The following is a 16,098-nucleotide window of genomic DNA, read 5'->3' as shown; positions in this document are numbered from 1 at the left end:
CACACACTATACCAGTGTCAAGGCCTCCGTTTTGAAATCATGTTACAGTTATGTAAGTTGTAACCATTGGGACGAACTGGGTGAAGGGTGCATGGGCCCTCTGTACTATCTTTCCAGCTTCCTTTGAATTATAATTACTTCAAAATAAAAGCCTTAAAAATGTAACAAAGTAAAAATTAAAGTCACAATTAAAGAATAATAAGTTTCCTATAGAAAACAAGGTTTTCCCTCACAAGAGTTTTTAATCAAGGCTTTTATTTCTGTTGTACTCTAAAGAACCAACTTAGATAACGACAGTGAAATAGTTGCTTGAATACTACAGGAAGAGACTAAAATGGTAAGAGGAGGCATAAGGGTTAGAACCTCAGGACAACAACAAAGTTCCTGTTAAAACTGATTAAGAGATCAGTTCCTGCTATCTGATTAAGAGATCACGGATACAAAAGAAAACACTGGCCTAATGAACGGGAATACATAGGAAGACTGGGCCAGCCAGGAGTCTAGAAAAAGTGACGGCAAAATCAAGAAGTGGGAAGTGCTGAAATCATCCATCACTGCTTAGAAGCTGATGCGGGACACTGTGACTCGGCTCAGACAAAGGGAGGGAATGACTTTTAGGTTTTCTGCATCTCTTAAGACTATTACACTCCTCTTTCTCTGCCACTAAATTCACTAAAAAACCATCTAATAACCAGCTCCACTTCTACTTGAACATGGACTGTTATAAGCATTGGAAAAGTCTCCTTAAGGCAAATTAACTACCTGGTATTCTGGTCAGTTCCTTGTGAATCTCATGATTTTTAAGTGAAAGCCAGCCCCAAAGCTGAAAGCACCTAATGAGCTCCAGACGTGCTGACAAAGACAACCTCCAAGATCTGCAGAGTTAAGGGCCGTGTCTTAAATCAAGAAGATGCACTGTGAGCCTGGTCGTTTGGCCATCCCGTCTGAGGGACCTCTGTCTTGTTCTTTCACTGCCACAGGTGGTAAGTCACCTTGCAAATAGCTCTCCAAAATCCTGTTCAGCCAACAAAATTCACAACAGGCTTACTTTTATCTGCAAAACATTCTCTTTCTCTTCCTACTTGCTGCTGTCTAAAATCCTTCTCCGAAATGCATACTCTACACACAACTTCTATCATGAACACAGATTCCTATCAAACATGCTAAAAGAGCCAACAGAACAAAGCAGAATCTCTTTCTTCTACTCCCAGAAACGTACAAGCTCATAATTTCATTTCTTAGGGTTAGCCCTAAGTCCTGAATCACCGCTCTGCGACCCTACTAAGTTCTGCTTTGACAAACTTTTACTACGATTCTATTTTTTTTAGTGTCTAAAAATGAAAGATCACAGTATCCTTGACAACTATAATCACAACAAGAAAATTCCTGCAAATTCTTCGATTTGTTATTGATTAGAGTTTCATTTTCAAGATGTACAGTAATCTGTATTCAGAAATATGATAAACAAGTTAAATATCAAAGAAATACACAGACAGCCAACTTATACTTTGTATGTGATACTGTGAGTCTTCCTATTCTTTACATCTTGGAGTTTTAGAGTGTTTTACGATGAATCCCGTACCTGCTGCAAATGAGACTTTAAACAAGTCATGATCAAAAAGTATTTCTTAGGATTTATTTGCTCAAGAAAGTAGAAGTTACAGATTCCCTAAAACTGACTAAAAAAAAAAACCAAAATATTAAGTCCACAGAAATCTGTTTCAAATAGGATTTATCTCCTCAGCACTAGACACACCAGCACAATGGATGGAACAATAACAGTCCTGTCTGTACCATGGTGACTATTTTGTACGTAGACAACAACCAGGAATGCACAGCCTGGATCCTCATGTGTTCCCATTACCTGAACTGCTTTGCCTTCTAACTAGTTAGTGCAAGTCACTGAACTGCCCATCAGTGACAGGCAGAGACACCACTTCCTTAGAAAAACACAGGCATCTGACGTAGAGACTATTTAAAATAGACTTAAATGTTCACTTACCTCCACGGCTACTACGATCAAAATGAGGTCTGTTTTTGACTCTGAGAAGAGTGCATTCACTTGTGGTGACATTCCAATCAGAGCACAGTTGGTGACCACAGATATAACACTCATTGTTTCAAAAGCCAACTGAAAGAAAAAAAATGTGAAATGAAAAATCACAATTGCGTGTGTGCTCAGTTGTGTCCGATGCTTTGAGACCCCGTCGACTGCAGCACGCCAGGTTTCTCTGCCTATGGAAATTTTCCTGGCAAGAATACTGAAGACGGTTGCCATTCCCTTCTCCAGGGGATCTTCCTGGCCCAGGGATCAAACCCACGCCTCCTGCATTGGCAGGCAGATTCTTTACCACCTGGGAAGCCCAAAAACCACAATGACTGTGTGTCCGTGTTTCCTCCTTCTTTTTCATATTGTTTAAAGTCAAAGAAAAAGTCTTTCCTTAGTTCTAAACATTTCAACAACATGCAAAACTTTTCTCTATAATGCCATGATTTTATTTAGGTCAAAAAAGACATACTGTTAGAAAGTATTCCAGATACTTTAGGCTTGAATATCCCAAACAATATGTTCTATCTTTCCAACTGGAGGCGGCCAGGGACCTGAATTTGGAACACATCCAAGAAAAATACACTATTAAAGTTACTTGACTCTATGCATATCTGAAGGGAAACTAAAGTAGTGCAATCAGAGGGAATGTTTTACATTCAAAAACAAAGATGACTTTAAATAGAATTCATTTTGTAAAACTGTCCTACTTAACAGACCACACATCACATCTGGTTCAGCCATACCCAAGGCACCAGTTACAATGATTCCTTTCTAGTGGCATTTACCAAATCACCTGTAGAACTTTAGAAAAACACAGATACCAGGCCCCACTGAGACCTACTAAGACCTCTGTGATCCAGGGTCCCACGAGGAGACCAGTACACATTACTGAGTGTGGACTGGGGAAACGTTGTGACCACTGTTCTTTCTTTTTTGTGTGCCCAGCACTTGGTGATCACTACTTCAGAACTTACTAATTCTAAGAAATGCAATTACCACTAGAAATATAGAAGCAAAACATGACTGAAGCTCAACTTAATAAAATCTTGTCCCATGAAGATTATCTACTCTCAACTTAATGAAATCTAGTCCCATGAAGATTATCTACCATCTTGTATTTTAAAAAATCCTTTGTGTAATCTTATTGTTTTTTGACAGTTTTCTTTATAACAAATCTACATAGGACTTTACCTTCTCTTAAAATAGCTTTAAATTTCTATTTATTTAATTATTATAAATTCAATCAAAAATCAAATGTTACCAGTGTACAGGGAAGAGTCTCCTTGTCCCCTTTCTCCCCCTTGTCAGTTTCTGTTCTTTCCACAGGATAACCACTATTATTAATTTCTTATATAACTTTCCAGACACTTTGTTTGCAAACAAATATAAGCAAACTTGCACAAATACTTTCTTATTCTCCTCTCAGCGTAATACACATTGTCAAGTCCCTTGCTTTGGTCACTTAAAATGCTGTGTAAGTTATTTCGTGTCAGGACACAGAGATCATCATTCTTAAGTCACAACTTAAGCCTGAAGTCACAACTGCTTAAGTATTTTATCGCATGAATGTACCAAGCTTTATTTAATCATTTCCTTCTTGGTTATTATTACAAACAATGCTATAATTAGAAACCTTGCAAATACATCCTTTAAGAAGTGTGGAAGTAGGATAAATTCCTGAAAGTGGAATAGTTGAGCCAAAGGTGCCACTGTGTTCGTTATTCTGACAGTACCAAGCTGAACTCAGGGTTGACCAGTTCACCTTCTCATCGGCAGCACAGGACAGCGTCTGGCTTCCTGCATTTTTAATACATTTCTATCTAAACTTTTATTTTAAAATATCACTTATCATGAGTTATAATTTACATACAATAAATTTCACTTATTTATGATGTACACTTTATTAAGCTATACTCACCTGGGAAACCACCATCACAAACAGGATATTTCCATTTTCCCCCAAAGATTCCTCACAGTGCTTTGCAGTCCACCCTTCTCTTTATACCTGGCACCAAGCAAACTTTGATCTATTTTTTCGTCGCTATATATTAGTTTGTTGTTTCAGAATTTTATATAGATTCACACAGTATATATGCTTTTATGTCTCCTCCTTTCATTCAACATGATTTTGAGGTTGATCCATATTATATGTTATCAGTACTTTATTCTTTTTATTGCTGAGTACTGCTCCATTGTATGAATATATCATGATTTTTTTACCCATTTAGCTAGTGGGTTGTTTGGCAAATTGGGTTGTTTCCAGTCTTGAACTATTCTGAATAAAGTTACTATGGACACTCCTGTACAGTCTTTGCAAGGATATGTTCTTTCCCCTGGATTTCTAAGAACAGAGGTGCTGGGGTATGGTAGGTATATGTTGAACTATTTTTTTTTTTTTACAAATTGCAATTTAGTTTTGCAAGCATACACACTGAGGAAACTAGAATTGAAAGAGACATGTGTACCCCAATGATCATCGCAGCACTGTTTATAATATCCAGGAAATGGAAGCAACCTAGATGTCCATCAGCAGATGAATGGATAAGAAAGCTGTAGTCTTCATTTTAAAACAGGTATATAGTGCGATCTCACTGTGGTTTTCTTGTGCATTTCCCCGGTAGCTAATTATAAATCTTTCCTTGAGCTCATTGATCATTTACATACATTCTTTGGTGAAGCATTTCTTCAAATCTTGTCCATGTTTTTATTTAATTGTCTTATTACTGAGTTGCAGGAGTCCTTCACATAATCTGAACACAAGTTCTCTGGCAGACGTATGTGTTGTGAATATCTTCTCTCCTTCTGTGTCTTGCCTTTTTTTCCCTCTTAACTTTTGAAGCACAAACTCCCTTACCCCCTCATTTGGAGATTTAATTACCCCAATACTATCAGTAGATAGTCGATGATTTTCTCCATTTAACAGATTTTAACCTGTATCACATACTGAATTTCTGGACTTTCTATTTTGTTCCATCGATCTGTCTGAATAATGCAGCAGCACCACTCTACTTTAACAACTGAGGTTATGTAACACATTTTAATACGTAGGAAGGCGTGCCCCTGACCTTCCTTAGAGTTTTCCTGCTATTCTACTTCATTTCTTTTCCCCTGTGAACTTGACAGTAAGTTTATCTAATTAAAAGAAGAACTTCCATGGGGATAGTGCTACATTTATAAGCTAATTTGTAGATTAATTTATTTGTAAATTAAAGGAGAATCGATACATTTAGGATATTGAGTCTTCCTATATTAGTTAGATATTGCTGTGTAACAAATCATCTCAAACTCTGTAACTTAAAAACAATAATCATTTCTTTAGTTCATTATTCTGCAGGTGGACAACTTAGACTATGCTTACCTAGGCAATATTTTTGGTCTAGCTGACCTTGACTGGGCTTCCTCACGTACGTGTGGTCAGTGGGTGGGTAAACTGGAGACATAATTGGCCTGAGGAGGCTAGTTAGAATTTCTAGAACAATATTCAATAAGAGTAGGGACAGTGGACATTCTTGCATTGCTCCTAATCTTAGAAAGCATTCAATCTTTCACTAACAAGTATGGTTGTTAGCTTTAAGCTTTTTGAAATAGATGTTCCTTATCAAGTTGAAGCAATATCCTTCTATTCCTATGTTTCTGAGAGTTTCAAAAATGAATGAGTATTGGATGTTGCCAAATGCTTTATATATACTGACTGATACAATCATGAGATTTTTTTTCTTCTTTGGAATATTAGTACGGTAGACTACACTGGTTGATTTTGAATACTGAACCAGAGCTTGCATCCCTGGACAAAATTCCACTTGTCATGGTACATAATTCTCCTCATATACTGCTAAATCTTATTAGTTAAGATATTATTAAGCTGTTCTTAAAGAGATGGGAATATCATACCACCCTGACCTGCCTCCTGAGAAATCTGTATGCAGGTCAAGAAGCAACAGTTAGAACTGAACATGGAACAACAGACTGGTTCCAAATTGGGAAAGGAGTACATCAAGGCTGCATATTGTCACCCTGCTTATTTAACTTATGTGCAGAGTACATCATGTGAAATGCTGGGCTGGATGAAGCACAAGCTGGAATCAAAATTGCCAGAAATATCAATAACCTCAGATATGCAGATGATACCACCCTTATGGCAGAAAGTGAAGAACTAAAGAGCCTCTTGATGAAAGTGAAAGAAGAGAGAAACTTGGCTTAAAACTCAACATTCAGAAAATTAAGATCAAGGCATCCAGTCCCATCACTTCATGGCAAATAGATGGGGAAACAATGGAAACAGTGAGAAACTTTATTTTTTTGGCTCCAAAATCACTGCAGATGGTGACTGCAGCCATGAAATTAAAAGACACTTCTCCTTGGAAGAAAAGTTATGATCAATCTAGATAGCATATTAAAAAGCAGAGACATTACTTTGCCAACAAAGGTCTGTCTAGTCAAAGCTATGGTTTTTTCAGTAGTCACGTATGGATGTGAGAATTGGAGTATAAAGAAAGCTGAGCGCAGAAAATTGATGCTTCTGAACTGTGGTGTTGGAGAAGACTCTTGAGAGTCCCTTGGACTGCAAGGAGATTCAACCAGTCTATCCTAAAGGAAATCAGTCTTGAATATTCACTGGAAGGACTGATGCTGAAGCTGAAACTCCAATACTTCGGCCACCTGATGCAAAGAACTGACTCACTAGAAAACACCCTGATGCTGGGAAAGATTGAGGGCGGGAAGAGAAGGGGACAACAGAGGATGAGATGGTTGGATGGCATCACCGACACGATGGACAGGAGTTTGAGTAGGCTCCTGGAGTTGGTCATGGACAGGGAAGCCTGGCATGCTGCACTCCATGCGGTTGCACACAGTTGGACACGACTGAATGACTAAACAAAACAGAAAGCTGTTCCGTGTATTTATTCACAACAGATATTAGTTTATTATCTTCTTTTATACTCTGTCCTGATTTAGTACCATACTGACACTAAATTCATAGAATGAATTGGAAAATATTCCTTCCTCCTCTGTTTTCTGGGACAAATTATGTAAAATTGATGTTAATTTCCCTTTAAATGTTAGAATTTGCCAGTAAAACCATTTAGGCCAGGATATTTCTTTTTTGGGGAATTTTTAATAGCATATTCAATTTCCTTGTAATTCTGAGGATACTCAAATTACCTATTTCACATTGAGTGAGTTGTGGTAGTTTGTACTTTTGGAGAAACTAGTCTATTTCATTTACGATGATACGTAGCCAAAAGATACAGAGAACTGATTGAAAGCGAAAACACAGCATATCAAACTTTTGGGGATACAAGTAAAGCAGTGCTAACAAAGAAATTTGTAGAACTAAAGGCATATACCAGAAAAGAGGAAAAATCTCAAATCAATAGTCTAAGCTCCTACTCAAGAAACTAGAAACAAGAAGAAAATAAACACAAAAGAATCAGAAAGAAGGAAATAATAAAGATAAGAGTACAAATCAATGAAATTGAAAGCAGTAAAATAACAGAGAAGATCAATGAAACAAAGAGTTGCTCCTTGGAAAAGATCAATACAATTGTCACACCTTTAACAAGACTAATAAAAAAGAGACAATTCTCACACTTCACACTTTCTCTTTCACTCATGATTATTTACAAATGTGTTGTTTAGTTTTTAAGTGTTTGGTGATTTCCCTAAGATCTTTCTGTTACTGATTTTCAATTTGGTTCCACCACGGTCAGAGAGCACATTATGTATAAGGTCAATTCTTAAAAATTTTTAAGTTTGTTTTATGCCCCAGGAGATGGTACATATTGTTGCAAGTTCTATAAACACTTGAAAAGAAAGTATATTCTATTATTGTTGAGTAGAAAGTTCCATAACATGGATTAGATTCTATTATTGGATAGTATTTTTCCAAAACTCTCCATAGAGCTTTTATTTAAAATCATAATGCTTCATTTTTAAATTTTTTTTTAAATAATTTTTTCTCAAATAATTACCTGCCATACACCAATACTGGCTGAGGGTTCTGAGAATGGACGTTTGAAGACTCTGCACATTTTTAAGGCATCTGAATTAACTTCAGTGAGATTATTTAGCACAGCGAAGGCAGCTGCCAGTGGGTAAACACAGGAGAAAAGGCTCACATAACCGAACTGCAGGAATAATTCCAAGTAATCATCAAAGGTGCCCTGAAAATGTAAACAAGAAGAAAACAGGCATTGTTTTAATATCACTTAATAAGAGCAGTCTTTCGCAATACTGTTCAAGGCAGGAGCCTCTAAGAACAGCAATAACAAAAATCTTAAGAGTTTCTCCCAATTCCTTCTTAACAACAGAATTTAAATTCAAAGACCATTTTATCTTAAAGTCCCTGAAATAAAGAATAAAAAATGATTTTGCTGCTCATATCACATCAAATCACTGAAATATTACATTTTTTTCCTAATATAAACAACAGCAAAGCTAAAGCATTTGCTCCTGACCAAGTAAAAAGAAGGCAATGGCACCCAACTCCAGTACTCCTGCCTGGAAAATCCCATGGGCGGAGGAGCCTGGTGGGCTGCAGTCCACGGGGTTGCTAAGAGTCAGACACGACTGAGCGACTTCACTTTCACTTTCATGCACTGGAGAAGGACATGGCGACCCACTCCAGTATTCTTGCCTGGAGAATCCCAAGGACGGGGGAGCCTGGTGGGCTGCCGTCTATGGGGTCACACAGAGTCGGACATGACTGAAGCAGCAGCAAGTAAAAAGAAATGATCCCGTATCACTATTAGAAATCTTACATGATGGTCCCTTCACATCAGGGGCAAATCTCTGCCCCTGAACTTCCATTAAAAACTTGACGGTGGTGATGCCAGCGAAAATGGCAAAGTAAGAACATCCAGAAGTTTTCCTCTCCATAAAAGCAAACAGAAACTAACTATAAAATTTGTCAAAATTCACTGTTAGTATTCTGGAAATTAACCAAAGGCTTGTATCAATTATGGAAACATTTAGTCAAGAATAACAGCTTGATTTTGAGTCTCACCTTCTGCACCCCAGTTCTGTAGCAGCTTCAAAAAATAAGAATAGCATGCATTTCCATACCAAAGGGAGGAGAATGTGGCTGCAGATCTTTGAAAGTCTCATCCGAAAGGAAAGCATTATCTGGCCTGGCTCTAGAAGGCTCCACTCAAAAGAATTCTCCCCATTTAACCTCACTGAGTCTTCGGGTGCTAAAGGTCCTCCCCCACAGATGTTAATTGAACTTTTTAACATCAGACTTGACCTGCATACAGATTTCTCAGGAGGCAGCTCAGGTGGTCTGGTATTCCCATCTCTTTCAGAATTTTCCACAGTTTGTTGTGGTCCACACAGTCAAAGGCTTTGGCATAGTCAATAAAGCAGAAGATGTTTTTCTGGAACTCTCTTGCTTTTTTGATGATCCATCAGATGTTGGAAATTTGATCTCTGGTTCCTCTGCCTTTTCTAAAACCAGCTTGAACATCTGGAAATTAATGGTTCACATATTGTCAAAGCCTGACTTGGAGAATTTTGAGCTTTATTAGCGTGTGAGATGAGTGCAATTGTGCAGCAGTTTGGACATTTCTTTGGCATTGTCTTTCTTTGGGATTGAAATGAAAACTGACCATTTCCAGTCCTGTGGCCACTGCTGAGTTTTCCATGTTTGCTGGCATACTGAGTGAAACACTTTCACGGCATCATCTTTTAGGATTTGAAATAGCTCAACTGGAATTCCATCACCTACACTAGCTTTGTTTGTAGTGATGCTTATTAAGGCCCACTTGACTTCACATTCCAGGATGTCTGTTTCTAGGTCTGGGTCATGAAGATCTTTTTTGTACAGTTCTTCTGTGTATTCTTGCCACCTCTTCTTAATATCTTCTGCTTCGGTTAGGTCCATACCATTTCTGTCCTTTATTGAGCCCATCTTCAATGAAATGTTCCCTTGGTATCTCTAATTTTCTTAAAGAGATCTCTAGTCTTTCCCATTCTATTGTTTTCCTCTATTTCTTTGCACTGATCACTGAGGAAGGCTTTCTTATCTCTCCTTGCTATTCTTTGGAACTCTGCATTCAAATGGGTATATCTTTCCTTTTCTCCTTTGTTTTTTGCTTCTCTTCTTTTCACAGCTATTTTTATAAGGTCTCTTCAGACAGTCATTTTGCTTTTTTGCATTTCTTTTTCTTGGGGATGGTCTTGATCCCTGTCTCCTGTACAATGTTACGAAGCTCCATCCATAGTTCATCAGGTATTCTGTCTATCAGATCTAGTCTCTTAAATCTATTTCCCACTTCCACTGTATAATCATAAGGGATTTGATTTAGGTCATACCTGAATGATCTAGTGGTTTTCCCCACTTTCTTCAATTTAAGTCTGAATTTGGCAATAAGGAGTTCATGATCTGAGCAACAGTCAGCTCCCGGTCTTGTTTTTGCTGACTGGAAAGAGCTTCTCCATCTTTGGCTGCAAAGAATATAATCAATCTGATTTCGGTATTGGCCACCTGGTGATGTCCATGTGCACAGTCTTCTCTTATGCTGTTTGAAGAGGGTGTTTGCTATGACCAATGTGTTCTCTTGTCAAAACTCAATTAGCCTTTGCCCTGCTTCATTCCATACTCCAAGGCCAAATTTGTCTGTTACTCCAGGTGTTTCTTGACTTCCTACTTTTGCATTCCAGTCCCCTATCATGAAAAGGACATCTTTTTTGTGTGTTAATTCTAAAAGGTCTTGTGAGTCTACATGCTGCTGCTAAGTTGCTTCAGTCGTGTCCGACTCTGTGCAACCCCATAGATGGCAGCCCACCAGGCTTCCCCATCCCTGGGATTCTCTAGGCAAGAATACTGGAGTGGGTTGCCATTTCCTTCTCCAGTAAGTCTACATAGAACCATTCAACTTCAGCTTCTTCAGCATTACTAGTCAGGGCATAGACTTGGATTACCGTGATATTGAATGGTTTGCCTTGGAAACGAACAGACACCATTCTGTCGTTTTTGAGATTACATCCAAGTTCTGCATTTCGGACTCTTCTGTTGACTATGATGGCTACTCCGTTTCTTCTAAGGGATTCTTGCGAGAGGCGAGTGATCTTTAACAACTGGAAATAGGCACCTGCATTGAAGTGGGATGCCTGGACACTGGTGACTCTGACTTATCACCTGAGCAACATCACCACTCCTCCACAGGACCCAGAGGCCTGCTGCTCACACAGTTACCCCAGAGGGGCCAAGCAGGGCTCGACATGGTGCAGTGACGGGGTGAGGGAACCATCCATGCCAGCTTCCAGCCTTCTCACTCTCATGATCGTTCAGTGCACATGCAAACATGGCAGTTTAAGAAAAACATTCACTGCAGTATTTTAAAGCAACATGAAACAATCATTATAAATTCAAATTTTAAGTATTATTACTGTATTTCACACAGTCTTTCACCAAGATACACATGCCAGATTCAATAGATGAGAGCTTTAGTAGAAGTCAGATTCTACTTCTAGTCAGTCTATTTTTTATTTTACTAAAATATGAAATACCCAAACAAAATTACTGGGGAATTATAGAGTACTGGGGATAGCAGAAAGTGCTTCTTCCAGATGTTCTGGATATTTGGATGAAAAATGAACCCAGGGATTTTGAGTGAGTTTCACTGACTGTCTGCAAGCCTTGCCAAAGAGTAATGCCAACCGCATGTGTTTTGGGAGCTGGCAGGTTGACACTCAGCTGGGGATTCAGTGCTGAACAGTTTATAAACAACTCTTTGGTTGCATTTGGCTCTAGAAAGAATGTCCTTATGTTCTGTTGCAGCATTGAGATGTGGTTTTTAAATACACCCAGCAATATAGCATCGATTTATTTCTCTGAAGAGTGAAGAAATCAAGCATTGGGAAAGAGTGAAAATCTCAGCAATCAAGCCATTGTTACCACAATTCGTTCTTAAGAAATCCTGATAGCCTACGCTTGGCTTTCAAAACTGTGTTGTTTCAGTTCGTAAAATAAAAGGTTGAGGCTCTGCAGAGATGTGTCGATGACACTTTCTCTCCGATGCACCACAGGGCAGACTCCACAAGTCACATAAACATCATCTGGCCTTTCTAGCATCCAGAACCCAGGAAGCCCCTTCCCCACAGAGCAACACGCCCCACATTCTGCATTTCCATCTCACAACAGGCTTTGCAGTGGTAGTAGTTACATGGTAACACTATCAGTACTTTGACACTTCTAAGTACTTTTGGTTCAGTCAGTTCAGCAGACCAGGGACATATCTTTCAGCAAGAAGCAAAAAAAAAAAAAAAAAGCAAATTTAACAAAGTAAACAATCAGATGTTAAAAAAATACACTAACCAAGATACATGCTACTCTTAACAGCGGCAAGTTAGCAAAAGAGCAACTTACTAAGATGATTCTGAGGACCTATTCACAAACTTTAAGAACAAAGCAATTATTTATAATGCTATGGTATATGTGTGACATAGTAATTTTACATATCTAATTTATTACATGTATGAAAACCAAGTTTCAGGTTCCAGGGGATCCATCCCACCAGCCCCTCACACTGCCCCTGGAGAAACATCACGTCTCAGAGTTTCCCACCCAGAGTACGTGAGAAGGAAAGAAAGTACAGGGTGAAGGCAACAGGCAGCACACAGCAGGGGCTGAGCCGCTCTTTTCCGGAAGCTGTCCTTTATTCAACATTGAACTGAGTGCCTGCTGAATGCCAGGCTCTCTGTTAGCAACAGAGTTTGCACAATAAATAATATGGAGACCCTATCCCAGTGACTGGGAAAGGAAAATTGCTAGCAAATGGCACAAACCCTAACGAATATTAGCATATTCAACATCACAATGTGGAATACTGAGCAAGTGAAGCTAATCACTTAAATGCAAACATGGTGGTCCATTAAGAAACTTATGAAAATACAAATTAAAGGAGGTAAGATGATTGCAACAGAAGCAAAAAAATATTTTTTGATAAAATTCAACATTATTCATGATAAAAATTCTTCTCAAATAGGGAAGAGAAAAAACTTCTTAAACTGATAAAGTTACTGCCTAAAACATGGAACAAACATAATACTTAATGGTCAGGGGAAAAAAAAATCAGGAACAAGATAAAGATTCCTGTTATAACTGTTTGTGTCCAAATTGTATTGAACATATTAGTGAGTCAAATAATAAAAAGTTTAAGGACTGAAGGAAGAAAGAAAATAGCCATTAGTGAAGGGAGGAGGGTTAAGAGTTTGGAATCAGCAGACACAAACCATAATGTTATATATAGGATGGAGAAACAACAAAGTCCAAGTAAACGTATTCAATATCCTGTAACAAACCAAGTTAGATAAACCATGTATATATATGTATTCCTTTTCATATATATATGAAGGACTGGAAGGACTGAAGCTAAAGCTAAAACTTCAATACTTTGGCCACTTGATGTGAAGAGCTGACTGGTTGGAAAAGACTTTGATGCTGGGAAAGAATGAGGGCAGGAGGAGAAGGGGACAAAAGAGGACAAAATGGTTGGATGGCATCACCAAATCAACAAACATGCGTTTGAGCAAACTCTGGCAGATACTGAAGGGCAGAGAAGCCTGGCATGCTGCAGATTACGGAGTCTCGAAGAGTCAGACACAACTTAGCAACTAAACAACAACAACAAAATAACTGAATTACTTTGATGTACAGCAGAGATTAACACTGTGAATCAACCACACTTAATAAAGTTAAAATTGAAAAAGAAAATATCAGGGGACATATGTATGCCTATGACTGAATCATGTTGCTGTTCGGCAGAAACCAACACAATACTGTAAAGCAATTATTCAATTAAAATTAATAAATTTAAAATTAAAAAAGAAAATGTCCGTTTTTTTATTTGTAGCTGAAGTAACTGTCTACATACAAAAATCCAATAAAATTTTTAAAAGTTGGAAATAATAGAATTCTGCAAAGTTTCTGAATAAAAGATATAAAAACCAATGAGCATTCCTGTATGCCACCAACAATTAGAAATTATTTGTAAAGACCTACCATTTATAGGGAACAGAGTAGTCTCAGTATCTATCACAGATAATCTATTCAACACAAAGCGAAAAAGAACCTAAGCAAAAAAGAGGCTTTGCAAACTGTCTGTCACCCGATCAGTCATGTGATCTAACAAGGCAGCCCTATACATGGAGCAACCCCTTTCCCCCACTGCCCCGTCGAAGCCTCCTGATGGGGTATAGTGGAGGCCCACCTCCAGAACTGCTGAACCTGAATCTCAGGGGGAAACAACAGGACAAACTGGCTTCACAAAAATTCACACTCTGAAAACCAAAAAGGTGTGGGGATTACTCTAGCAGTTTCCAAACCTTCAGGTCTCCAAAGCCCTAAACTCTTTCAAATCACTGATGATATCAAGGACTTTTTCTTCCTAAAAGTTATTACACCTAGCATTATTTACTGTGTTAGAAATTAAAAAGCAGAACTGAAAAAATATTTCTCATTGACTCACTTCAAAAATAAAAAGCATATTAACATAAATAAAGTATTGTTTGAAAAATAATTACATTTTCCAAAATACAAAAATGTTGAGTGTGGAGGATGGTACTCACTTACATCTTTGACACACATTTTTGATGCCTAGCTCATGAGAAGGCATCTCGCATTTGCTGTGTGTCAATACAGTATTCCGGTTGGAATACTCACCATGAAAACTCAGCCGCACACGGCTATGCGGTTGGATATGAGCCACTCCCAGGACTGGGACAGCAGTGCTCAGTGAGATCTGAGGGGGTACACAGCCCTGGTCCTGTTCCTGGAAGAACTGGGTCAGCAGACCCCAGTGGATGGCCTCTGGTAGAGACATTATGGAGAATTTCTTTTTCCTTATACTCTGTCTCACACTTTCCAAGCTTTCTACAGTGAGTAAGCAAGTATTACTCTTTGGAATAATGCTTTAGTCTCAGTCAAACTCCTTTTCCCCAAAGCTTGGCAACACTGTTTTAGATTCATAATGTAGCACTCAGGATGAATTTACAGAAAATACCATTCTAAGCTCACTGGCTTCAGTGAGGAAACAATGTTCCTGGAGGTAAGGATGAGTGCATAGCAAACAGCGATCTAGTACAAATGCATCCCCAAAGCACAACCCCATTCCCAAATGAATGGAGAGAGTTAGAACAGTAACAACTCATGCTGATCTTGTGAGAAGAGTGAAGGAGGAACTTACAGGAGATGAGGAGGGAAGAACGGTCAGATAACGCAGGGCCCTGCCAGCAAGTTAAGTTACTAAGGAGAGAGACATTTAAGCCCAGCGTTCACTCACAGACCCATCGCCTGTGAGGGAAATTAGTACACTGCTTCCTTTCCTTCACATCAGAGAGCCCATGCTGAATAACAGACAGACTCTGAATAGAAAAATCTTGAATCCTATTTCTGATTTAGGCACCAAGTGATCAACAACACAGAGCTTTATCAACACAGAGCTTTATCTACCTATTATTAACGTGAGAAAAGTGCCCTTCCATTGTTAGCGATGGGCTTCCATTTTTTTGAGTATAAAGTGTACAGAGCACACAACGGCTCCACGGCCGTCTCGTCTCTCCCCTGCTCTGCCGTCTTTGAAACAGCCCCACCACCCTCAGCAGAGCAGTCTCACAATTCATGGGACTCATCCTTTGGGTGTTAGGCATAAACTCCAGGCTCAAGACAGCAGCATCTTGACACACTGTTCCTTCTTTTTAACTGTAAAGTACTTCATGGTAAGGAAACTGGCTGGAAAGCAGTCATACCTGAGATGATGAATATGTACATATTTGTCGTATACAGTCTGCACATGACTATTATTATTCACTTTCAATGTTTAATTCGGCAATATCCAAACTTACCAAGTAAGTTCCCATTTCCTTTTCCAGAACGACTTGTTCATATAACGTAGCATCGATGTCTGCCTTTAAAGCTTCCACCTTCTTCTTTACCCGCACATGGTGCTTCTTTTGGAGCCAATAAGGAAGAAGAGACTCTACAATTTGGTTAAGGATCTGGGAGGTAATCAGGAGAGTAGCCAAGCTCTAAAGAGAAGCACATAAAT

The 16,098-nt window shown here is 38.7% G+C and overlaps 1 protein-coding gene across 1 annotated transcript in view; it reads right to left on the bottom strand.

Annotated features, from left to right (window-relative positions):
- ANO10 (anoctamin 10) overlaps positions 1-16,098 on the bottom strand; it is a 220,132-nt gene that overhangs the window by 158,888 nt on the left and 45,146 nt on the right. The window contains exons 9-11 of the mRNA XM_052636788.1: positions 15,896-16,078; positions 8,023-8,214; positions 2,003-2,131 (exon numbers count right to left, since the gene is read on the bottom strand). Coding sequence (XP_052492748.1) covers positions 2,003-2,131; positions 8,023-8,214; positions 15,896-16,078 — 504 coding nt within the window. The remainder of the gene's footprint in view (positions 1-2,002; positions 2,132-8,022; positions 8,215-15,895; positions 16,079-16,098) is intronic.

This window comes from Budorcas taxicolor, chromosome 1 (assembly GCF_023091745.1).
Source record: "Budorcas taxicolor isolate Tak-1 chromosome 1, Takin1.1, whole genome shotgun sequence".
Lineage (NCBI taxonomy): Eukaryota > Metazoa > Chordata > Mammalia > Artiodactyla > Bovidae > Budorcas > Budorcas taxicolor.
The sequence above is the reverse complement of the archived record's forward strand: the minus strand, read 5'-3'. Positions and strand labels throughout refer to the sequence as shown.